Here is a 26,855-nt window from a genome sequence, read left to right as displayed (position 1 = left end):
AGAGAGAGTATAGATTTTGCCTTGCTGGAGAAGTACAACCTTTAGCTTTGCCTCACCATTTAGAATCTTCTAAAAACAGATCCACAAGTAAAACTCCAAACCGAGAGTTACAAGTTGGGTCAAGTCATCTATGTAAGGAGTTGCAAGCTCATTGTTGAGAAAGGAAGGACTTAAGGGCTTTAAGAACAAAGAACAAGCTTATCATTGGCAAGCCTACAAGCTAGTACTTTTTGAATTCATAAGATCAATATTATGCTAGTCGACATTGGGATTTCATTTGATCATTGATAAAGTGGCCTTTCTGCAGTGTAGATCAAAGAGAAGAGAGAACCATTTAATAAAGAGGAGATAAGAAAGAACAAAGGGCTTTAGAGATTTCACTTGAAGATAGAAAAGAGAACTATTGGAATTCTGGGTGCTAGTCAAACCTTACAACTAGTACGGTTTCTAAGTGCCAGTAAGACCTAAACTGGTTGAACTTTTGCGTGTCAACCAAACCTGAACAATTAACTTACGTCTGCTAACCAAACTTACAATAACTATAGGCTTAATCACTTGAAGAGATTCAACAAATCTCAATAAGGAACAAATAATCCAAGATGGTTATTTGGTTTTTCTCACTATAAACTAATTTAGCTCAAAAAATCTTTTCTAGAAAAACTCTAAGGCTCCATTTGGAAGGATTGCAAAATGATAGGGTGCAAAATCTTGTATTTTGTATTATTTTGTATGTATTTGTATAGTACATATTTGTGTTTATACTCCTTCCAAACTAAGCCTAACTCATAGTATACTCTCTTTCTTAGTAGATAAACATTCATCATGTTCTTATTGATTTTTCACTCCAAAACCACTAATTTATAGTGGTAGAGAACGAATGACCATTAGATATCCATTGGGAAGGGATTAATCCATACTAGGAAATATTCAAGTCAAGTTTCCAACAAGATAGAATGTGTACCAAATTAAAAGATGTAGATAAATATTAATTAAGTGCTCCTATTGAATAGAAGAACAATTATGCTATTGAATTAACTCTATCTCTATTGGTCACCTTAAATTTTCCCTTTTCCTATTGGGTTGATGCCATTGAAAACAACAATTTACTTGATTAATCATCTTCCGACTCCCTCATTGAATGGTATGCCTCCTTATGAAAAGTTGTTTAGTAGAGCTCTAGACTACTCTATGCTTCACTGCTTTGGTTGTTTATGTTATTCTTTGTTAGGACCTTACAACATAAACAAATTTGTGTTTTGATCATCGTAGTGCCTATTCGTTGGCTATAGTAATTCTCATAAAGGCTATAAGTGCCTTTATGTTCCTACTAGACATATATTTGTTGCTAGACATATACTTTTTAATGAATAATTGTTTACTAGACCTTTTGGCATCTTCTTCATTTTGTACCACACCTTCTTTGACTAGTATATATGTTTCAGCACCACTACAAGGTCTTTCTAGTTTCTTCAACACAGGCACACCCTCTCACACTGATTCAACACCATCTTCCTCTCTTGTTGCTTCTTCTCAACCACCATTGTGTTACTGGAATACTCAAGAGCTCCTTGATAGTACTCTTGTTCCCCATTCAGCAAGTCACATTCATTCCATGAAAACTAGATCAATGGATGGTACATTTCCACCTAGATTGCCTAATGCTACAAGGTATCCTCTCCCATCTACTCTTCTCTCTCTTATTTCTAGTGATGAGACTGAACCATGTTCCTTCATTGAAGTGGCAAAATCCAATATTGGTGTGAGGCTATGCAATGTGAATACAATGTGTTAATTGCAAATGGAACCTAGGAATTTGTGACTATTACTCTACTATGTATATAATATGAACAAAATGGGTTTACAAAATAAAGAAATATTTTGATGGTTCTCTTGGTTGTTATAAATCCAAATTAGTTGCATAAGGCTTTCATCAAATTCTTGGCTTGGACTTCTATGATACTTTTAGCCTAGTTGTCAAACTAATCATTACACGCGCAATTCTCACTCTTGGACAATTTGGAAATTGGATATCAATAATGCATTTCTCCATGGGTTTCTTGATGAGAATATTTATGTATGTCAGATTAAGGGATTTGAAGACGTATAGATTATGTCTTCCGACTTTAAAAAGCTCTCTATATATGGTCTGTGACAATCCCCTCGGACTTGGTACTTTCGGCTATGTTCCATTCTTCTTAGCATGGGCTTTCAAACTCCAACTACTGGTCCTTCTTTCTTCATCTTTCATTGTGATCGTAACACTTCATATATATTGATATATGTGGATAAGTTCATCTTAAATGTACCTCTTCAACTGCCATTGATAAGTTTATTCTTTGTCTACTATTTTTTCAAAGATTTGGGGTCGTGGTATTATTTTTTAGGCACAAAAGATTACTTCTCTCCCAATGGATTGGTTCTCTCTCAACACTACATTGTAGTCCTCTTGCACCAAAAGTAAATTGGATGGCACCAAACCTATGTCATCTCTTATGGTAGCTTCATGTAAACTCTCTCACCATTTAGTTTCTACTTTATTTAGCCCACTAAATATCAGAGCATTGTTGAAGACTTATAGTATGCTACCATCACAAGAATTGACATATCATCTACTATCAACAAATTTTTCAATCCTTGTATCCTCTTAATGATGAGAATTGGATTGTGGTGAAGAGAATAATTCTACATTATTTGAAGACTATGATCGACTATGGGCTTCAATTTAGTTCCTCTTCTTCTCTTCATCTCACAAATTACACTGATGTCAATTAGGACAGCTATCTAGATGACCAATGTTTGACTGGGTATGTTGTCTTCTTGGGTTCAAATCTCATCGCTTGGAGCTCTAAGAAATAGCCCACTAAACTTTTGTGGATTCAATCTCTTCCCCAAGATCTTGCCTTTACCTCTCCTCCCCCTATGGTTTGGAGTGATAACATTAGTACCACCTACATAGCTACCAATCCTATCTTTCATGCGTGTACAAAACATGTTGAAATTGAATTTCGCTTTCCTTAAGATCTCTCCATTCACAAGATACTTCACATTTGATATATACACTTGACTGATCAAATTGTTGGTGTCTTCACAAACTTCTATCTTTTACTCGATTTGAGATATTTATGTCCAAGCTTAACGTTGCCCAATTCAACTTTCAAGGGCTAATAGAGCTAATACAATTGATATCCAGACTAACGTGTACAAGTCTAACTCTCGATGAACTCTCTAAAGAGTCATCTTTCCTTGTTCGACATTATTTTATCTAAAATTCCTCTTGTAACTTTTCATAAGAACTCTTGTACAAATCAAATTCTTTGTACTACAACTATATAATCCAATGATTTCTGTTGATGGATTATCATTTGAACAATCATATTATCTTCACAAAGCAAGTTTATTTATTTTTATTTTTGTGTCTTATCTCAAGTGACCCATGTACTTGTTAAGTGATGGGAGTAGAATTTATCATATTTTTATCCCAATTATTCTGTCTTTTATATTAAATTAACATCTAATTGGACTCATATCTCTTATATTTTGGTCCAGGGTATGAAAGAAGGCATCAAGAGCAAAGAAAGACAAATCGAATGATTTTTCACAGTTTCGACATCATTCAGTGATTTGAGCCTAACTCGCGTCTCTGAACTCCGAATGGGCTGATTCAAGATTCAATGGAAAGATAAGAAAAAAAGCCACAACTTTCATGTTTTGAGCTTTTACAGATTTGACCTACATCAAAGTTTAATCCGGGCCCAAATTTGGGGCAACTTCGTAGGAAGGCCCAACTCGCAGAAAAGCCTGGCTGAAGCCCAATTCGCAGATGAAGTCTATTACGAATCTAAGAACAAGAAACTAAGAAGAATCCTTCTAGATCTAAATTCTTGATATAATCTTAAAGTGAAAAAGGGATTGAGTTCAAGAGATAAAGAGATAATGTTAGAATTAGAATAGGACTTTCTATTCTTGTAAAATAAAGTTCAAGAGGAAGTAGGAGACACCCCCTCCCCTTTAATCTATATAAAGGAGGGGGTAGACCAGCTTTAGGTATCACTTGATCACTGAATTATTCAATCATTCAACTTCTGATTTGAATCAAGAAGCAATGAGCAATCAGTCAAGAAAGGTTCAAGAAATGTTCAAGAATTCAAGAAACTTCAAGAAGAGGAGATCTCAGCACCATGGGCGAATTCAAGAGTTTTTTCTTCCCATTTATTTGTTTTAATTATTCCATCATGAACTGATTTGTTTCTTGCTAGGGCTATAGAAAGCCTAACCATGTTAATAAATATATTTTTATTTTCTTGATTTATCCAAGATTGTGATTTCCATATAGTCTATGAATTATTGTGCTTAATGTAATTAAGAGCTTGGCCACCTCTTAATTGATTTGGGTTATAATGAATTGAGAGAGGAATTCACATAATTGACAGAATAATTCATAGTATAAATTGAATGGTATATAGAGATATATATACATGATTCATCTGAATTTAATGGTTTTTTTAGACTTAATGCACTTCCATCTTGAGAGCTCTACTCGAGAGATCGAAGGGTTACCTGATGGGAGTAGGTTTAGTATATCTTGATAGAGAATATTAAATAAATTTGTGAAAACCTCAGCTTATGGGAATAACAATTAGTCTTAGATAATTGGACCCATCAATATTCATTACATTCGTTAGGTGAACCAAAAGTCCTAGCGATTTCATCATTGCATATTCGGTTAGTGATCACCTTTGTTTCCATTTTCTCTTTATTCTAGTTTTTATTTTCAATAGTTCTTGTTTCCTTAAATCTAAATCTCGTCTGTCCAAATAATTAGGGAAGATTGTGATTCTAATACTTATTTTGTTAAATCCCCGTGGGAACGATATTATTATACTACTTGATAAGTAGTGCACTTGCTAGAGTTATATATTTATAGCTATCAAGTTTTGGGCGCCCTTGCCGGGGATTTAATCCTAAAATAATATTAGAATTTGTTAACATTGATTAATTTGGACTTTTTATTTCTCTTATTATTTTTATTATTATTCTCATATTTCTTTTTATTTCTGTTATAATTTTAATTTTTATTTGTTTGTTCGAAATTTTTTGTTTTTCTTGTTAGTTCAGATTTACTAGTGCATGACACGCACTAGACAGGAAGGGTTAGCTGAATTCGATCCAGAAATTGAAAGGACCCTTCGCTTGTTGCAAAAGGCCAACAAAGGAAAATCAAGAGAAGAGGTTGTTATTTGCGAACCAGCCATAGAGATTGAAGGAGAGATGGTAGAAGGAAATCGCACCCTCTTGGATTATGCTTGTCCAAACATTGATGGGGTGACATCCAGCATTTGCAAGCCTACCATTCATGCCAATAATTTTGAAATAAAACCTGCAATAATTCAAATGATCCAAACTAGTATTCAGTTTAGTCGGTTACCAAGTGATGACCCTAATGCACACATCGCTAACTTCCTTGAAATATGTGATACATTTAAACACAACGGAATTAGTGATGATGCAATTAGGCTAAGATTAGTTCCTTTTTCATTGCGTGATAGAGCTAAAGATAGGCTCAACTCACTCCCTACAGGAAGCATCACTACTTGGAATGATTTAACCCAAAAATTTTTGGCTAAATATTTCCCATCGTCCAAAACAGCAAAATTAATTAATGATATTATCACTTTTGCTCAATTTGAGAGGGAGTCTCTATATGAAGCATGGGAAAGATTCAAGGAGATGCTTAGGAGGTGTCCTCACCATGGGATACCAATTTGGCGACAAATACAAACCTTTTATAATGGCATTACCCCCTCTAATCGGTTCATTATTGATGCAGTCGCAGGTGGTACAATCATGAGAAAAACTCCAGAGGAAGCATATGACTTAGTGGAGGCGATGGCATCAAACAGCTACTAGTGGAACAATGATCGAACCAATCAGAGGGGAGTACACCATATTGATTCCTTTGCATCCTTATCTGCGCAAAAAGATAATTTAAATAAAAGACGAGATAATTTTAGTATTGCAGCCATGAATACACTATCTAGCATCTCATGCGATTTATGTAGTCAAATATGACATATTAATTCTGATTGTCAATTAAATAGTCCTTTTATTTCCCATGAGAATGCTAATTTTATCTCTCATGTTGGCAAGACAAATTACAACCCATATTCAAATACATACAACCCAGGGTGGAGGAGTCATCCCAACTTCCCTTGGAGCAACAATCATCAAAAGGCACCCATGGGATTCCAACCACAACTGCCCCCACAAGAGAAAAATAGCAATTTGGAGGAGATGATTTCTAAGTTCATCCACAATGCTGAAGCAAAATTCCAAAGCCATGAAATAGCAATTAAGAACTTAGAAGATCAAATGGGGCAAGTTGTGAGCATGTTATCAGAGATGAAAGAAGGAAGGCTGCCCAACAACATAGAAGAAAATCCCAGAGAACATGTGAACACCATAGCTGTAAGAAGCGGGAAGGCAGTTGGCGAAATCCAAAAAGAAGACAAGAAAGTTGATGTGGCCAATCTGCAAAAGGAAGATGAGGGAAGTACACCTAAACTGAATTTACATGAAATTAAACTCCCTATCCCCTACCCTGGAAGAATTTTGAAAGCTAACTTAGATAGACAATTTGAGAAATTTTTAGAAGTTTTCAAAAAAATACACATTAATCTCCCCCTTCTTGATGTATTGTCACAGATGCCAAAATATGCCAAATTCTTGAAGAAGGTGATGTCAAATAAAAAGAAATGGGAGGAATGTGAGATGGTAATTTGAACGAAGAATGCTCAGCCATCCTCCAAAATAAATTGCCCCCAAAGCTTTAGGATCCAGGGAGTTTTTCTATACCTTGCACCATAGGGAGAACTGAATTTGAAAAAGCTTTATGTGATCTTGGTGCTAGTATAAATTTAATGCCCTACTCTATTTTTAAAAGGCTGGGATTGCATGAACTAACATCTACCACTATTACCCTATAGTTGGCCGATCGAAGCATTAAATACCCTAGGGGAATAGTGGAAGATGTCTTAGTTAAAGTAGGGAATTTCATCATCCCTGTTGATTTCATTGTGTTGGATATGGAGGAGGATAGATCGATGCCATTAATTTTAGGGAGACCCTTTCTTGCTACTAGTGATGCTTTAATTGATGTGCGAAAATGTCTACTTACCCTTAGAATCAATGGTGAAGAAGTGGTGTTCAATGTATTTAAAACCATGGAACATCCCAATACAATTGAACATAAAATTTATGCAATCAATAGCATTGATTTTGGTGCAGCTGAAATTAACACATCTAAATTAGATGACCCCTTTGAAAGCTACATTATTAATTCATGTAAAAACATGTAGGTCATGGAGGAAGAGGTAAAGAAGGCGATGAACTATTTAGAGGATGGCCAAGAAGGGTTCAAGCCAAGACAAAGTAATGCTCATTATATTCCTAATGAGAAACCATTACCCTCTGTTTTGCAGGCCCCTATTCCAGATCTAAACCCGCCCATGATGGATGAAAGGGGAGCACACCGAAAGCTGCAACCAAGAGAGTTAGAGAATCCGATTCATGATAGGGAAGTTTGTTTTTTTTTTTCCTTTTGTTTTTAGGTCATGCTAACAAAAAAAAATTAAAAATTATTTTTTTTCTTTTGTTACTTATGATTGTGTTTTTTTTTTCCTTTCTTAAGACCTTAATCATAGATAGCAGGGAAGTCCTCTTAAATTTCTCTCCTTGTTCTTGCTATGCATATTCCATACATTGAGGACAATGTAGATCTTAAGTGTGGGGGAGGAGTAAGCGGTTGATAAATTTTTTGAATTCTAGCATACTTTGATCAGCACTTTTTAACATTTTCTTTTGAAATTTCTGCTCCTTAGAGACTTGTTTTTGAATGATTGCAAACCACCTTGAATCATGCTCCTAGGGAGGATAGACAAGAAAGGATGTAGGCAAATCTAGCTGAAATTTCTGGTTAGGGAAGGCATCTCAGTAGTTTGAATGATCAACGGGTAAGATGCAATATAGAGTTGACCCTTGTGAGCATTTGGTTTCTACAAACAAATAGGGGTTGATTATTCTAGAACTTGTCTTGTTAGGCATGTTGAGACCACGATAATGAGTTCATGTATTGGAACGTGTTATCCAAAAAAAAATAATAATAAAAAAATAAAAATAAACTCGAGTGAGATGGAGCATAAAATGCACTCACACTGAGAGAAAAAGGAGTTAGTGTGAGATGGAGCATAAATTGCACTCATCCCTAGATCCCAAACCCTAATTCACCTTTTGATGCATTGCACTCATGATAAGTGGTGGAGATGTGATACATAAGCATGCTTAGGGTAATAACATTCCTTGTTTCATTCTGAAGAATCATGAGAGGGTATTTTTTGAATCTTGCCACATGTGATTATGAAAACAAAAAGGGCTTACTCTAGCCCAAAACTATTCATGCAAAGAGATGCCTGCTTCCCTTGATTGTCGGTCTCACTTGGAGAAATGAGGTTGGCGATTTAAGATTATTCTTGGACAAGTTAAAAAGGAAAAGAAATGGACGAAGGGAAAAAGCATGGATACTGATCAAGGCTTGCAGGAGGACAACTACCCTATTGAGAGAAATTCAAAACAAATCTTTTAGTTTCTTCTTGTTTTAAGTTTGTTTTGAGTTTTGTCTTGCCCGAGGACGAGCAAGAGTTTAAGTGTGGGGGATTTGATGAGAGTAGAATTTATCATATTTTTATCCCCAATTATTCTGTCTTTTATACTAAATTAGCATCTAATTGGACTCATATCATTTATATTTTGGTCCAGGGTATGAAAGAAGGCATCAAGAGCAAAGAAAGACAAATCGGATGATTTTTCATAGTTTCAACATTGTTCAGTGATTTGAGTCTAACTCGCGTCTCTGAACTCCAAATGGGCTGATTCAAGATCCATTGGAAAGATAAGAGAAAAATCCACAACTTTTATGTTTTGGACTTTTGCAGATTCGGCCTGCATCAAAGTCTAATCCGGGCCCAATTTTGGGGCAACTTCATAGGAAGACCCAATCCGTAGTTGAAGCCCAACTCGCAGAAAAGTCTGGCTGAAGCCCAATTCGCAGAGGAAGTCTATTACGAATCCAATAACAAGAAACTAAGAAGAATCCTTCTAGATCTAAATTCTTGATATAATCTTAGAGTGAAAAAGGGATTGAGTTCAAGAGATAAAGAGATAAGGTTAGAATTAGAATAGGACTTTCTATTCTTGTAAGATAAACTTCAAGAGGAAGTAAGAGACCACCCCCTCCCCTTTAATCTATATAAAGGAGGGGGCAGACCAGCTTTAGGTATCACTTGATCACTGAATTATTCAATCATTCAACTTCTGATTTGAATCAAGAAGCAAGGAGCAATCAGTCAAGAAGGGTTCAAGAAAGGTTCAAGAATTCAAGAAACTTCAAGAAGAGGAGATCTCAGCACCATGGGCAAATTCAAGAGTTCTTTTTTCCCCTTTATTTGTTTTAATTATTCCATCATGAACTAATTTGTTTTTGCTAGGGCTATGGAAAGCCTAACCATGTTAATGGATATATTTTTATTTTCTTGATTTATCCAAGATTGTGATTTCCATATAGTCTATGAATTATTGTGCTTAATGCAATTAAGAGTTTGGCCGCCTCTTAATTGGTTTGGATTATGTGAATGAATAGAGAGAGGAATTCACATAATTGACAGAATAATTCATAGTGTAAATTGAATGGTATATAGAGATATATATACATGATTCATCTGAATTTAATGGTTTTTTTAGACTTAATGCACTTCCATCTTGAGAGCTCTACTCGAGAGATCGAAGGATTACCTGATGGGAGTAGGTTTAGTATATTTCGAGAAAGAATATTAAATAAATTTGTGAAAACCTCAGCTTATGGGAATAACAATTAGTCTTGGGTAATTGGATCCATCAATATTCATTATATTGGTTAGGTGGACCAAAAGTCCTAGCAATTTCATCATTGCATATTCGGTTAGTGATCACATTTGTTTCCATTTTCTTTTTGTTCCAGTTTTTATTTTCAGTAGTTCTTGTTTCCTTAAATCTAAATCTCGACTGTCCAAATAATTAGGGAAGATTGTGATTCTAATACTTACTTTGTTAAATCCCCGTGGGAACGATATTATTATACTACTTGATAAGTAGTGCACTTGCTAGAGTTATATATTTATAGTTATCATTAAGAATAGGATTAAGTTGAGTTTGGGTTATTTTCCTATATAGTTTTGTTGTGTCTATTGACAATCAAGACACCAAACGAATTTAGAAACTAACCACGCAATCAGGAATTTAATTTATTATTTTCTCTATTCTTATTGTTTCCCTTTTTACTTTTATTGGTTGGTTGTAATCTCTTTCCTCCTTGTCTTTTATATTTTTTGAACTAGTGAAGCCTTGGTAATCCTCCTTTTTAAGTTTTGGAGATTACCAATATGGAGTAGGTTAAATTAGCAATAACTGAACTATCTTTGTCTCTTGTTTCTTTTTCTATCTTTCTGATTATGCGAAAACATGGCATTAGAGTAAGAATATCATTGATCTCTCAGTCTTATTTGTTCAATGTGGCTTTTGCTGTTGTATTCCAAGCTTTCGTGGTTCCCGATGTTCCTATATGTGATGTTGTTCTATTCTATTTTATTTAAGGTATGTTATTTATAGCTCCCAAGAGCTTGTTAGGGTTGAACAAAGTGCCAATCAAACTTTTACTAAATATTTGGGTTACATGAAGAAGAGATGGGAAGAACTACGTACATCAATATCATCCTCCTACAAATGACATTAAGGCTATGTTTGGTCTAAAGGAAAAAGTAGGGAAAGGAAGGGAAAGGTCGGGAAACCTTTACAAACCTTGTATGGGTTTCCCTACCTTTCCCTTCCTTTCCCTACTTTTTCCTTCAAAGCAAACACAACCTAAAGTTTTGCTTCAAGAGGAGAAACAAGATTGTGTATTTCAGATTTTAGCAAGTCTCAAACCTAAGTTTGAAGACTTAAGAAGACAGGTTCTTGCTAATCCAACTCTTCCCTCTCTTGCTAGTGTTTGTTTAACCATTCAAAGGGAAGAAATTAAAAAGAAGGTTATAATTATTAAATTCAAGACAGGGGGAGAAATGATTGAAACCAGTACACTTATCACCAAGAATGTAATAAGTAACAATGATAGAATAGGTTCAAAATCCACTAGAGGTCGTGGATGAGATCATGGATCCTGTTCTCAATTCACTATGATCATTGCGATTTGGTCATACCAAAGATAGGTGCTAGGTCTTATACCCTCATTTATGCCCCACTAAGAATAAGAACATTGAAGACAAAATAGCTGCTCAAGCTAGTCCGTCAGGCTTGCAAGTCTTCTTGGAGAAGATTTCTGGTTAACTTCAACAATTGATACAATCTAGTAATTTACCTTCCACAAAGATCCCTCCACTTCTTTTGCTCGTGGCTTTAGTAACTCTCTTGCTCTTTTATCTATTTCTAAACCTATATGGATTGTTGATTTTGGTGCTATGGATCATTTGTGTTCTACTTATCATGGTTCTTTTGGTATTCATGTACTAGTTCATGGAGTTAGAAAACCCCATATTTTCTCATCCATTGCTTGTGTTTTATTTGTTTCCTCACTCTCATCCAATTTACTATATGTCATAAGATCACACAAGAATTAAATTGTAAGGTTATTTTTCCCCACATAATGCAACATTCTAGGACATGCTGAATTAGTTCATTCCAATGTTGAATTAAATTGCAATGTTATTTATTTTTCTTCAGATAAGATCACATGTTTCTGTTAAAACATTTGAATGAGTTCATTCTGATGTGTGGGGACATGCTCCTGTTGGTTCAAGAGATGATTGATATCAAAGTAGGTTCACCTAAACAAAAGCTTAATAACTTGGTATATAATGGCCACCAACCCATGGTCCCCTACTCTGAATGTTAGTCTATTTCCAGACCTCCATTTTTTAGTGGAGTTGATTATGATTACTAGAAAGCCAAGATGGAGAGTCTATCTCTTTTCCCTAGAATACGATCTCTAGAATATCATTGAGACTAGACCCTATAAACCTACAAAGAAAGTAGGGGAGATAGTTGTTGAGAAAGACTCCTCAAAATGGACCAAGGAAAATAAGAAAGTATCTCTAAATGCTAGGGCTATTTACTGTTTATACTATGTTCTAGATAGGAATGATTTCAATAGAAACTCAACTTGTAAAATAACCCAAAAGGTTTGGAGAACATTAGAAATAACCTATGAGGAAACCAAATTGGTTAAAGAGTCCAAGATAAGTATGTTAGTGCATGCTTATATGCTACTCAAGATGAAACCTCATGAGAGCATCACTCAATGATCACAAGGTCCATAGACATTGTGATTAGTGAAAAAGAAAAGTTCCACAAGCTCATTCATACTTTTAAAAATATTATAAATAACCAATTAATTGTGGCTTAGTTGGTGATATTTAACTCATTGTAGTAGAGACCTAGGATCAAATGCGATATTTATATTGCCCCATGCTTTATGTAAATGAACAAAAAATATGATGTTTATATTGCCTAGCTTATCTATATCTATTTATTAAAATGGAATGTGCCAAGCTGGCACTTTCTTGCTTTATGGTTTATTCTCAAAGGCACTTATCTTTTTTATGTTTTTTTTTGAATTTTTTAATTTAAATATTGAATGAAATAACTCAAGTGACCAATCACCTTTAAGACTTTTAACACTCCTCATTAACTCACTATTAATTCTCTCTCTCTCTCTCTCTCTCTCCTCTTTCCCATTAACTCTTTTAATAATATCTCCTCATTAATTATACTATTACTCCAATAACTCACCCCACTAAATCTCTCTCATCTCCATTATTCCATTAAATTGCATAAAAATTCATTAACTTTATCTATATCTATATCCATTTTAATTTAACTATAATTTTATATATATTAGATATATTTGCATTGAATGTAATTATTAGTAATGATTAATTATACTGAAATTAAGACATTCAATGATATATTATTGTGCTAAATAATTTATTTCCATTTAAAATTATAATCCATTAATATTCCATTTGAAAATAATAAAAATTAATTAACCATAATAAAAATAACATAGTAAGTTACTTAAATAAAATAAAAAATAATTATTAAGTATTTTTATTGATAAAAATATTTTTATTAATGTAATAAAAAAATTTAATTAATAAAAGGAATCAAATAAATTAAAAAATAATATCAATTTAAAATTAATACAAAATTATCCAACATTGATAGTTTTATAATTAAAATTTAATAATGGAAAACCAACTTAAGTTCCACTAAAAAAATTATATAAGAAAAACTTAATATACTTGATTAAATTTAACTTTTACTAATTTCAAAAATTAATAAAAAGTATTAATTTAAATACAGTTCAATTATTTTAAAATCAATTTAAGTTCCATTTAAAAATTAGGAAAATTATAAAAAACCCCTTGGGTTTTCTATTAATCCTATAAAACTCACTAGTATTTTGACCTTAACAAAAACCTCCCCTATTGCTTTGAGAAAAAGGGAAAATACCTTCCATTCGTTAGCATTCCAAATAAAAGATGTTGATGTAATGAATTAATCTTACTTCACTTCATCTTTTTTACCTTGCATTGTCCAAGAAGAGTAAGAAGAATCATTCTTTGAAAGTTGTCTAGCAAAATAAATTAGTGTAGGGTAAAGTTGAAACTTTAAATTGTATTTGATAATGCATTAACAATGATAAGGGTATTTTGGTAACTTCAGTGTCTTTGCTACTATAAGCCAAGGGAAAGGAGGTATTTGCACTGTTTTTTCAAAAATATAGGGCAGGCCTTTCTTAGGTTCAAAACACTGAGGTGGTTTATAGAATTGTCATAAGAGGATTTTTTTTTTATAATTTTTCCTAAAAATAATACAAAAATAGTAGTAATCTAATAAAAACTAATAAAAAGTTATTTTTCAAAAAAAATAAGAATTATCATTAAGATACAATAAATAATAGAAATTTATCTAGAGTATTGAAAATTGGCCACTCTTACTAAAACACAACTTAGATTGTAATTGGATAAAATACACATAATAATACTTAAATTGAACTTAGATGGGCACCACTTAATTGGAAATGTCATAGTAATTCATCTTCAATTTTGCTCATAAATAAAGACCGTGCGTCCACGGGTCCTGACTTGTTGGGCTTAAATTGGTAGCTAAATTTAAACCTACTATGTGAAAGTTTACCTCAAACTCAGCCTATTGTTGGTTGAGCTTGGATGTTCGGGCCCATGTGCCCTCTTCTACAAGCAACATACTAAAACATACTAACATACAGTAAATGGCCCAACCAAACTGGGTTTTTGTCCTCTAGCTCATCATGAATGGGCCAAGCCTAAAATGAGCTCGCAATCTGAGTCTAAATTTAAATCTAAGCCCGGTAGCACAAAAATTAGATTAATATAAGCTCCAATTCACCGAACTGTTTGCTTCCTTGGTAAATAATGTGCTGTGATAATGAGCAAATGAAGGTCAGTCTTGACCCACTCTAATATAGTTTAAGGCAGTTGGTTAGGGACAAAGTATATATATAGCGGTTAATAGTTAAAAGATGATTTCATTCAAGCAGCTTATTACATACAATACAAACAGAAAGGCAATAACAGGAGTCACTTAAAAAAGAAAAACCATTTCCTACAATAAAATTCAAAATTAGAACATACAGTAATAGATAATAAGGGATAGCTAGGGAACTTTGGAGGTTTATCCAAACAACCAATTTGGAGATTCTTTGAGCCAAATGAGAGGAATCACTCAGCTGTTTAATTGGGTGTTTAGCAGTGCCGATCATTAAGAATACCAAGAAAAGTCCAAAAAGCCCCACCTTCTATGTCACATGCAAGAGATTTAGAGACAGGTAACAGGTCTGGCATTTAGAAAAGACACCATCAGACCTAGATAAGCAAACCTATGGTAGAGGGGATCAGACCCTCTTCCCCATTGGAAATCCCTTTCCCTGCATCTTCCTAGATAAGATAAAATTGAAGTCACTAATTAGAACTTTGTCTAGTACTTGGAGAAAAGCTGTGAGTCTAAAGCAACTTGTTTGATGAAATGTGCATAAAAACCATAGCATGGTACAGTAAAGTATAGGTTGGCAACTTGATCATTTCGGTAATGATGAGACAAATTATCCGATCCTTCTCTTGACAAGAGTGTTGACAAACCATTATTAAGTAGTTTGAGCTTTTGTTGTTTCTTTTCCCTTAGGCTATATGTTTGGTTTGAAGGAAAAGGTGGGGAAAAGAAAGCAAAGGTAGGGAAATCCATACAAGTTTGTAAAGGTTTCCCTACCTTTCCTTTCCTTTCCCTATTTTTTCCATCAAACCAAACACTGTTTTGAATGGTTTTATTTCAATTAATGCTTCCCTTTCAACAACTTGAATGGGGTTTGCCTTACCATTTAAAATTCCTACAATTAATGCTCTACTACCCTAAAGAAGATCAATGCAAGACATTCACTTCTATTGGAACTTGAATAGTTTGTCACATTGTTTTCATCTACTTAACTCATTAAGACTTAGACCCTCCAGACTGAACAGAATATAATTGTTGAGAACACAAAGGAGTAGCATCCAAATTCTATCTGGAATTCCTTTAATTACGAGTTAAACGTTATCCAATCAAGGTGCATTTGCTCTCTATTCAGAACCAACCCTCACCAAACTGCAATAAGAATTCACCAATTGCTCCCACCACAACGAATCTTCAAAGCCATAGCAACATTCATTAAATTCTCCTTCCTGCAGCACCCTAGCCTTAATCATGTTAGAGGACAAATGATGATAAGGAATGCCTCTTCAACGTCAGTCACTGGTGAACAACAAAGGCATCGGCATGGATGTATTCGCCATAAGGTTTATTCCATTTGAGTTTTGAACCACATATTACATTCTTTTGGTGTAGTCGTTTTGCCTGTGCATGTTTGGACGTGGTGTTTCCTACACCATAGGAATCAATATGTGGTTTAAGCTTTTTGATATTCTATTACAACTCTGTCCTTTTGGTCATCTACTTTTTATCCCCATTAAATGTATCCATACAGTTCTTGGACATGAAAATCTTTGCAAGCAACATGTGGTATGTCTGAAGAGACTGCAACATAATGTAAAATGACTACAGTCATCAATCAAATGCCGAAAAGTTTGCATTGAAAGGAGACTGCTATCCAAGTATTTCAGTGAACCAACTGCACAAGAAGATTGAGAACTAGGACCAGAAGGATGAAATTAAAAGTAGTTGAGGAGTTGCTTCATGATAGCATACTTTTTACGACATCTGAACTTGTGTGAGGCCATAATGTAAAAAAAAAAAAAAAAGAAAAAATGAGGAGCAAGCACGTAACTATTTATGAGTTTAGCACAATATCAACTTGATCCATCATCCACTCTCAAGAGAAAAACCTTAGATTCCATATTTGGTGGCCAAAATGTGGTAGCACAGCAGGGAATAGCATGTTCTGGTTCATCTTATTTGGAACTAGCAAGCCATTATTGAGATTGAGGAGAAATGTATGTGGGGAGCAAGTAGACTTGAGGTTTCATGTACAATGTGAAATTTTAACCGTGGAATAGTAACTATCTAAACCACTTAAATACTTAGGAGTTCAGCTTCAGGTGTGTATTTGGATAAGGGCGTATGATGGGATTCAGATACAACATTTTAGATATATAGATCAAGTGCTTAACACACCAAAATATTAAGCTGATGGTGAGGGCGTAACTTTATTTCTTTATTGCGGATGGGGATGTTACATTGTCCCAGTATTATTCCCACAATAAAGAAACAAAGTTGTATTCTAACCATCAACTAGCTTTTGGCATAGTGATAAACACTTGGTGGATCTGTGTATGAGTGAGAAGAGGGGCGGGGGGGACGAAGAAGAAGAAAACTTGAAAAACGCCCATCTTATCTAAGGGAAAAAGGAAAAGAACCAAAGAAGACACCAAGGCTCTCTGTCTAATTCTAACTAAATTTGACAAATATATTGTCCAATGTAATCAATATGGATTATAATATACCATCATTTACTATCATTACAAAGCAGAAAATCGAATCAAATGAATTAACTCATCATGATGTACTGAGATGAAAAATCTAATTTGGTTCAAACATGGCAGGAACAATTTTCAAGAATGCCGGATAATCACAGTGCTCTAACATCATGGAGTTTCATGGCAGTGGATTTAAACCTACCCAGATAACCCATACAAGAAAGAAAATATCTTTGCTTTTTGAGAGGAAAAGTTAAACAGCTTGGAGGCTTTAGCTTGGATACTTGTGATTGATGTGCTGTTACCTCCGATGTAGTATTATAACTTAGAAAATCTCCATGCCCATGTTGCTGTCACCATCACCACATATCCTACACACCCGCAATGCACGGGTGTGTGCAGTTTGGCGTTTCCTTCTGATCTCATGTCAACACCAAGCTTTGTCTATTTTCACTTCACAATAATTCAAAACCATCTCAATTTCCTCCACCAAAATTAGCAGAGAAATTAGCAATAACCCATATCCATGGAAATTGTTTCAAATGGAAAGAAATTCAATTGTATTCTCTCCCTATCAATCTCCCCATCTACATTGGATTTGATTTTGTTGTTGCTTTCTACGGAGACTAGAATGAAAAATTAAAGCCAGAATCACGGTTCAGGATGATTATAAAAACCCCGAATGCGCCAAGAAAGGAAAAGGATGCATGAACCTTGTATTGGATTTCTTATTATATGATGCCAATAGCTTTTGTTTTCCTGCCAGCTGTGTTAAAGCTGTTTCTTTTAGTATCTTCATGAAAAGAAACAAACCAAGTTTTTCTTTTCATATTTTCTGGACCAGTTCAATCGCAGCTGTAAACAATGAAACAATGGATGGGCACAGAAGCAAAACAATAAATAAACAATAGAAAAGAAGAGAAACCCAAATGGGAATGTCTTTCCATCATAAAAGGTTAAAGCCAAAAGCATGAGAAAATGGGCCTGTAAACTTTGTATGAGTTAAAATGGAAAATGAGAAGAAAGAAGGAAACAGAAGCTAGGCTTGACATATATATAGTTCATCTGTACATGCCTGACTTATATATTCTTCTATTCTTCTCCATCTTGTCTAGCTAATTAATATGGAAGAAGAAAATAAAATCAAAAACAGAAAGAGAAATTAAAGACCTTATTGGCTTTTCAAGCGCTCTGAGGCATCAGCAAGACATCTCATTACATCAACTTGAGCCCTGAGAGAGATAATATAATCAAGAGTCTCCTCTATCAAAGAGAATTCGTCCATGGACTCTCCCCCAGGTACAAGACCTTTCAGCAGTTGTGTTCTTTTCTTCACCATCCGTTTAGCGATGGAGCTCGCTTGCACTGGTTTGGGTGCACTTCTTCTAATCCTACGCAGGCTGCTGCAGCTCCTTCTCAAGATCCTCTTGCTTGTGAACGTCTTGTTACATGAGGAAAATCCGACTGATGATGCCTTCACTAGCCTCTCACACTCACTGCCCAATATCTTCTGAACAAGGATCTTGCTCTCGTCTTGTTTCGATGCATTAACGATCACTGCGCGACTCCAACATGTCCTTCCATCTCTGGCAGAAGCCATGGCGAGGTCTGCCGACAGCTTGATGGCTTTCTTTCTCTCCGAGATGCTCATGTCCTTGGCCATTGAACAACAGGATTGCAGACCCAAAACCCATTTTTTGAGGAGCTCTTGCTTGAAAGAACTAGGAGAAGCCATGGCTGTGGAAAGTTATGAAATAAACAATTCGAGAAATGAGTCCTAATTATTAAGCATGGAAAATAAGGAGTTCTGTACTTCTAAAGGATACATATATATGTTAAGAGTCTGGTTTACAGTTAACTGCTTTCTCATACAATATACAGTATAACATGAGGGCGAAGGTAAGTTAAAGGAAAGAGAACATAGAATTGAGTTTCATGAAAATCAGGACTTGACCTACGATTACGATCAACGATGCAGTATTTGAAGTGGATTTTGATCAGAAGGTGAAGTCTAATTGCAGGGAAGAAAGAACCGAGTTTAAAGAAATGAGGATTGCACAGAAGATCATAAAATCAATGAAAGTAGTTGAAAAACAAGGAACATGAATTCAGTTTGCCGGTGGAATCTGGTCTGGAACAATGTTCATGGCTAGCTTTGGTCAAGAGAGAAAATTCTACATACCTTTCTTGCTAAATCCTTTTTCAATCGAACGAGCGGATATAGAAATTAGAAAATCAGGAGATCATGAGTAAAGAAGTCGTAGAGAGTCAGAGACGATCAGTTTTAGAGATCCAACCTAAGTACATTAAAACAGGAGAGGAGAGGAGAGAGAGAGAGAGAGAGAGAGAGAGAGAGAGCGCACTGGGGGGAATATGTAGAAAGCCCATTTATTTGCACAAAGAAAGGAAGTGGTGGCCCCATGAGAGATAGACACACCACATGCATGCACATGGCTCACAAGGCCCACCACCCAAGCCCTAGATATTAAAATATTAGTTTTTATGGTAACAATAAAGCTCCCCTTGAAACCTCCTATAATTTATACACTCTCACAGTACTATACAAACCTAAGGGACTATCAAAATGGGACAGAGATGGTAGGCCCCAGATGATGATCAAAGGATGAGATGGGGGTTTTAGGGTGGTTCATTACATTTCTAAGTGTGTGTGGTTACATCATTTTTAGGACCCATTTGATAATGAGGAGAAAGAGAGGGGTGTGACTTGTGATTGGCAGGACCCAAGAAACATGGTGATGCCTTGTGGTGGATGGGCCCCACAAGGGAGGGGGAAATTTCTTTTTTTTCTAGTGCACTGATCTTGGCTGAATCAAATTCCCACATGGTGTCCACATGGAAGTCTTGAATCTGTGAACTATGGAGAGTCTCCACACAACTCCAAGTACAGATTTTCCCTCAATAATTGGACATTACTGGCTGGGAAGAATGCACGTCTAGTTTTGGGCAAATTTTTTTGACTGAGGTGTTACATACAATTGATCTCAGCCGTACGTTATTGGGTAAGGCTGATTATCTTATAGGGACCCACAATCTTCTCTGATGGACCGATGGATAATCTCTAGGAACTGTGTTGAAAATCTCGAGAAAAAAAAACTCCCAACCCAACTAACATGCATCCAGTGGCCGTGATGTACTGTTCCCTCTCTCTCTCTCACCTCACTCTACTTCGAATACTTTCACTTTCTCTTTCTTTTTCTCCTCCCAGCGCAACAAACACGCACATCCATCCACTTGATCGTGAGTCGGATGAACATGGGCAATTGTACTCCCCCATTTGGATATTCTATCAATCATGTACAAGACCTCTTGAACCAGGACCAGACTTTGATGATCCTGGTTTCTAGATTTTATCATCACTTATTGTGACTTCCACAATGCAAGAGAATAAGTGCTTTTCTTGAAAACCCAAGTTGGGTTTACTCTCTCTCATTGGAGAATTAAAACTAATCTACCTCATAATCAAAGTTTAGTCAATGTGATTAACAGACAAACCCTGACCCTCGATTCTCTATTAATCAAATTTAGCAAAGCACACTGCTTAAGATTAAGTCAATTTGAGGGGACATGTTTGGTATTAGGGGCCCAGATAAATTGGGATTAAGGCTGAGATGATGAGTTAAATTGAATTGGGTTGATTGTTGAATTGAGCCACTGCAGTTTAGGAGTGTACTAGGTGTCACCAGTCACATGGACTCAAGTGACTGAACCCACAAGTTGAATGGGTTATGGCAGGCAGGCAGGCAGGCAGGACCAAGTGAGCAAGTAAGCTGAGGAGGAGTGTCAAACTGTCAACGCCCGTGATTTGCGCTCACCCTTGCACTCAACTTGTTCGTACTCAGTGTTGGGAGCTTATGAGATGAAAATGTGGTTAACTCCTCCCACTCCGCACTTTTTGCACACTGTGGTGGGACCCACCAGTTGTTTGTATGTATGTGTTTCATTTATCTGGCAATGGCCGTCACCACACGCACACACACATGAACACTGTAGAGTACACATGTGAACACATGGATGGGCTCCCACCTTGCCCCAACAAAGCTCAACAGTCATACAAGCTTCAATGATGAGGGCATCCCAAAAAAAAAACCTCTTTTCTTTATGAGCCCTAAGGAGAAGAATAGCCCATTTTGTCAAAAACAGCAAACCCTTGTGAAGAGATTGCTTAAGAAATAATCATGTATTATCAAGCCTCATCACTGCCCACATGGGTCCATCAACCCATGAATCAGACCAATTGGACGGTCATGATCGCATGATCTAGAATGAAAACATTACTTGCTTCTTATTTATTTTAGCTAATAACAGAAAATAATGACCCCAATGTTGTGAAAGGGGGGATAGCTTTGTCCTTGATTGTTTTCTTTTGTGCACTAGCTTTACAGCCAAAAGTCCATTAGGATCCATTTAATTAGTAATATAGCTGCCCTTAAAACATGGGTGGTTGGTCGCTTCTTTGGTACTCTAGGGACCCCCTCCCCCTCTTTCTTACTCAAGCAACTTCAATTCGTCTTTGATTAAGTTATTAAGACGACCAAATGAACATCAGAAACGGTGCTTGATCCTCACTTTCACACCACTATATATAACGGTTTATAACGGCGCTTACAGCGACAATCACTTTCTAAACAAGGGTGGTTAGCTAATTAAGATTTAAGATGCTGCAAATAACAAGATAATGACGGTTATGAAGGTATAATTAGGGCTATTATATTACATTATATAATGCAACGGCTTGTCCTTTTATACCGTTATAATGCCGTGACCGCCGTCTCCAACTGCTTCAGTGGCTAGTTTTCAAACCAGGATCTTTGATGTGAGATATGAATCCTATATTTATTTGTTTCTTTGCAATATAGTGAAAGAATATATGGTGCGTGTCTTGTTTCATGTGTTAAGATTCTAGTTTTATGGTTTAATTAATTAATTAATTGCAAAGAAACCAAAGATTGGCTTGGCACGTGGCACCCCATGATTAACCCCTGTTTGGAGCATCAGGACCCACCACTCGGAAGGTCTAACCTGTAGGTCATTTGAGTCAAAAAAACAGCAAGAGTTAGAGGATTTACTAAATTTTAATTGGATGGTGAAGGAAACTGTGTCTAAAATTCTAAAAAAGAAAGAGCTATCATTAAAAAAAAATGAAAATTTGAATTAGCTAAGTAATGCCCAAACAGGTAACTAAAAATCATCAAACTATGCAATTTTTTGAATGGTGAGTGTTTCATTTGGGACCCACTAAATGACGGGTCGTAAAGCTTGAAACATGGGACTGTTGGAATATGAAGGTCCTAAATGTAACAAACAACAAGCTTAAAAGGATTAACATTCATTGATCAGTGTGAATACATATAAGAAGTGAAGAAGTATTACATTGCGTTGGCTTGACTTGTAGTGACTCACTAAGGATGTCTTTGGTTGCAGTGAAATTTTATTTGAGTACAAATGCACGAAAGTGTAAATTAAAAATTGCAAATTCTCGATTAATTTTGTTTTGGGTTTTACTTTATTTTACTTCATGTCTTAATAATTTATACTCAAATCATTTGCACTGTCGTAGTTTGGATCAATACAAATTTGTTTGCATTGCAACTAAAAGCAACTTAACGCTCAGTTTGGAAGGAGTACAAATGCAAATATGTAGAATGCAAAACCTTGTATTATGTATTATTTATTCAATCGAGTACCAGATTGACCTCATTCCTGATGCACCTCTCCCCAACCAACCCCACTATAGGCTAAGCTTCAAGAAGCAATGTGAATTGCAACACCAAATCCAAGAGCTCCTCAAAATGGGCCACATTCAACACAACCTCAGTCCCTGTGCTATACTGCCCCTATTTGTTCCCAAGAAAGATATATGGTTCGTAGTGAATGTGTGTTGATAGTTGTGGCATTAACAAATCACTGTTAAGTACCGTTTGTCAATTCCTCACCTAGGGGAGATGTTAGACAAGCTGAGCCAAGCAATGATCTTCTCCAAACTTGACTTGAAGAATGGTTACAATCAAATCTGCATTAGTCACGGAAATGAATGGAAGACCACTTACATAACAAAAGAAGGCTTGTATGAATGGGTAGTTATACATGTTTGTCCCTCCAATGCACTCTTCACAATCATGTGAGTAATGGCATAGTTGTTACAACCATTCTTAGGGAAGTTTTTAGTAGTCTATTTTGATGATATATTGATGTAAAGTCGGAGAAGTATTGAACACATGCAACATCCGCATGAAGTCTTTAGGGTCTGTTTGGGTTGTAGACATGATCGGAATTAGAATTAGAATCAGAATCAGATTCTGATTGTTGTTGTTTGGTTCATTTGGAGTTGGAATTAGAATCAACTGAAAATTTTAAATTTTGTATAACTATTTATTATTTCATTATTACTTTAATAATATTATTATATTTATATTTTATTAATAATTTATTATTTTACTATATTATTTTCTTGATATTCTTTTTTTTATTATTTTAAAATTAATTTATAATTATTTTATAACTAACTAGTATTTTATTCTTACTTTTATTATATTTTATTGATAATTTATTATTTTATTCATATTCTATTATTTGTATTTATTATTTTAAAGTTAATTTATCATTATTTAATAATTAAATGTTAGTATTTTATTATTACTTTAATTATATTATGGTTTTATTTATATTTAAATATTACTATTATTATTATTATTATTATTCCTGTTTAATAAATAATATCATTGCTTTTTATTATTACTTTAATAATATTTTAGATTACATTTTCTTAATAAACTATGATATTTGATTATATTTTGTTATTATTTTCTTCTTCTTGTCAAACTCTAGAATGGGAATCGGAACCCCATTCCTACCTTGCTGGTTCTAGAATCCTTCTTAAGTTCTCCTTGATCAAATGATATATAAAATTATTAAATGCTTCTAGGTTTCAAGAGTTGACCCCTATCATGGTAGGAGTAAACTCTTGGTATGAAATATGAATTAAGTTTTGATGGATGCTAGAACTCAACCAATGAATTTTAGGAATTGGCTCATGAAACAGGGAGTAATCTTAAGGTTGTGTTATTTCCGAGGATAAGGAGTTGATCTCAGATTGCCAAGAGCCAACTCTTGGGTTATACAATTAATGTTTTGAGCCGAACTGTGAAAAGAGTATTAAATATGTATATCAGATCCATGAGAGATCGAATATGTTCCTTTAAATTTGTAATTTCAAAAAGTATATATAAAGGTGTGACCAGCTCTTGAGAAATCTGGTGGAGTGGTTGGTTTGGTCAATATCAAAGAACTTGGAGAAATCGACTGAAAATTCTTAAGGTTCAGTTTGGAAGGAATACAAATGCAAATATGTAGAGTGTAAAACCTTATGTTTTTGACTGGTAAGTTAAAGAGTGGTGCAAACGATGAGGGAAGCTAGCTAGGACCTAGGAAGGCTAATTCTGACGCATTTCAAGAGATGCCTCATGCAATAGAGACCAATGTGATGACTTATTCAGTAAGAGAAAGAAAGGTGGAGACTGAAGAGCAACATTCATATGGCAAATACGATGGGCCTATTCTCATTGGTGGAGAGAAATCTTTCAGGATTTGAAACAAAAGCCTATTTGTCAAGCATTGCCCAAGGATTCATTGTATGGGCTTCTTCATGAGGAATAAAGCAATGTGGGCCACCTTTATATAGACAGCATGGTCCAAGCATGCCGTAGAGGAAAAAGAGGAAGAGGGAAGATGACTTGGGAGTTGAACTGATTGGTGTGTGGTTGTTGGTGTCTTTATAGCGTTGGTTTCTCTGATGGCTATGCGGTTTAGTTTTCTGTGATTGGTTTTGGGTTTTATATTAGTGTATTTATAGACCAGTTCATGGGTTGAGTCGGTTCAAGCTTTGCATCTTTATCAGTAAAAAATGTCCAGGCCTAAGCCCAAGCCCAAGCCGACTATCGGTCCAGCCCCTATTTATTTATTAAATATAATTAATATATGTTTTTATTATATATAATAGTATCAAGCTGGGGGTTTACTTGAGAAAGTCCGAGCGTGGTCTGAAAAATAACGGGCCAGGCCGGAGAGGCCCAAATCTCCCAAAGGGCCATTTACGATACTAATAACCCCCTTCCCTAAAGTTGGTGATTGCAGGAACCGAATTTGGGTCTCTGCTAGAAAAAACCTGCTAATTAACTTACCAACTTAACCAATCATCATTTGGCGGGGTAGATTTGATTGATTCAATACAAAATATCTAGTAAATTCGAATTTGATAAGAATCCATTGGATTTTATAAAATGTGATTTAACTTTGATCCATTATGTCTTAACATATATCTTATTTGAATCATGTCTTTGGATTATAAATAGGCCTATATAGATCTATGAATATAACTAAAAATCTAGAACCTACTTGGCTACTTGTGTAGTTTTGTTAGCTAATAAGTGGCGATTTTAACAAATCAATTGGCACTCGGTGTCCCTTTGACTTAGTCTCATGAGTGATGATGTTCTAAAATCTAATTTCAAAACTAAAACAAATAGGGTGCCTAAGAGGAGGGGTGAGTAAATGCGTAGGTTTTAGTTGGAACCGAATGGAATTGATCTAAAATTGGCTTTGAACCGACCTTATCCTATCTGTTATAGGCTAAGGTCTGGTTTTAAATTCTTTGAACCGATCCCCACTTAGGTCGGTTCCATGGTCTAGGGGGTTACCCTACCCAAACCGATTTGATGAATTAATCTTGGTGGAACCAGGGTTTGGAATCGAGCTTGTCTTGAAATAAACCCCAAAATATTTTTAAGGGTGTGAATATTTAAACCCAAGCACTCATTGTTACAAAAGCCATGATCTCACTTTACTATTGAGTTACTTAGGTGGTTTGATCATTTTCTTACATTTTAATATTTGAATGTGTATAATAAATAATTTAAAAAATAATATTTTCAAAATTTAAATTATAATGACAAATTTTGAACCATATATTAATACATTATGATAATTTACATTTAAAATTACTCAATTTAATTAATAAAGATAATCTAAGTTTTAAACTATATATTGTCATTATTGAAAATCAAGTTTTTAAAGGACATGCTTCATTTTTTTTTAAGGGGGAGAGTAAAAAAAGAACATGTTCCACGAATAGACCCTAGAATTGACCTCAAAACCATCAAGACTATGACCAACCTTTTCCAAAAACTTGGAACTGACCCCTATAGGGTAGGTTGTAAGTTCTACCATAAAACCAAATCGAACCAAGAAAACCTAAATCTCTCTCCTACCTAAGTGAAAAATTAGACTTAATCACTTAGGGGAGAGAGAGAGAGAGAATTTTGCTTAAGGCCTCATTCGCTTTTCGGTAAGTTATTTATCCGGGTAAATGCAATTACTTGGGTAAGTTTTTCCTAGGAAGCACTTACTCGAATAAGTGCATTTACCCATGTTCTTTTATTTCTCAAGTAAATATGGTAATGACCATTTTAGTGATACAAATCCATTATTAAAAGGGGCATTTTTGTCCTATTCAAGTATTAGCAACTTTCCTCCTTGGTGGAAAAGTTATTTATCCACATAGGAGATAATAAACTTTCCTTGTTCCCCACATTAATCTGAAAAATGAACATGGAATTTTTAATCAATGAGATTACTTTACCCCCTCAAAATCCAAAAAAAAGAATGCCCCCTAAATGCCAAGTTGCAATGGGCAACAATGGGCCAACAGCGAACTATGAGCAAGGAGACCGTCTCTATATGAGCTTGCATGAT

General features: G+C 35.1%; 1 protein-coding gene and 1 non-coding gene across 2 annotated transcripts; both read right to left on the bottom strand.

Annotated features, from left to right (window-relative positions):
• Positions 1-5,649: 5,649 nt before the first annotated feature.
• Positions 5,650-5,756, bottom strand: LOC148843625 (small nucleolar RNA R71). The gene has a single exon (XR_016103959.1). It is a non-coding gene; the product is annotated as a small nucleolar RNA R71 (small nucleolar RNA).
• An 11,418-nt stretch (positions 5,757-17,174) lies between these two features.
• On the bottom strand, positions 17,175-19,453 carry LOC148843624 (transcription factor IBH1-like 1). Its single transcript, XM_088958673.1, has 3 exons — positions 19,270-19,453; positions 18,258-18,824; positions 17,175-17,942 (listed from the first exon to the last, which is right to left on the bottom strand). Exon 2 carries the CDS (start codon positions 18,820-18,822, stop codon positions 18,259-18,261), a length of 564 nt encoding a protein of 187 aa, XP_088814799.1. The 5' UTR covers positions 18,823-18,824; positions 19,270-19,453; the 3' UTR covers positions 17,175-17,942; position 18,258.
• Positions 19,454-26,855: the final 7,402 nt, after the last annotated feature.

Source organism: Nelumbo lutea, chromosome 8, assembly GCF_056320005.1.
Source record: "Nelumbo lutea isolate HS-2025 chromosome 8, American lotus-T2T, whole genome shotgun sequence".
NCBI lineage: Eukaryota > Viridiplantae > Streptophyta > Magnoliopsida > Proteales > Nelumbonaceae > Nelumbo > Nelumbo lutea.
This window is presented reverse-complemented; position numbering and strand designations above follow the sequence as displayed.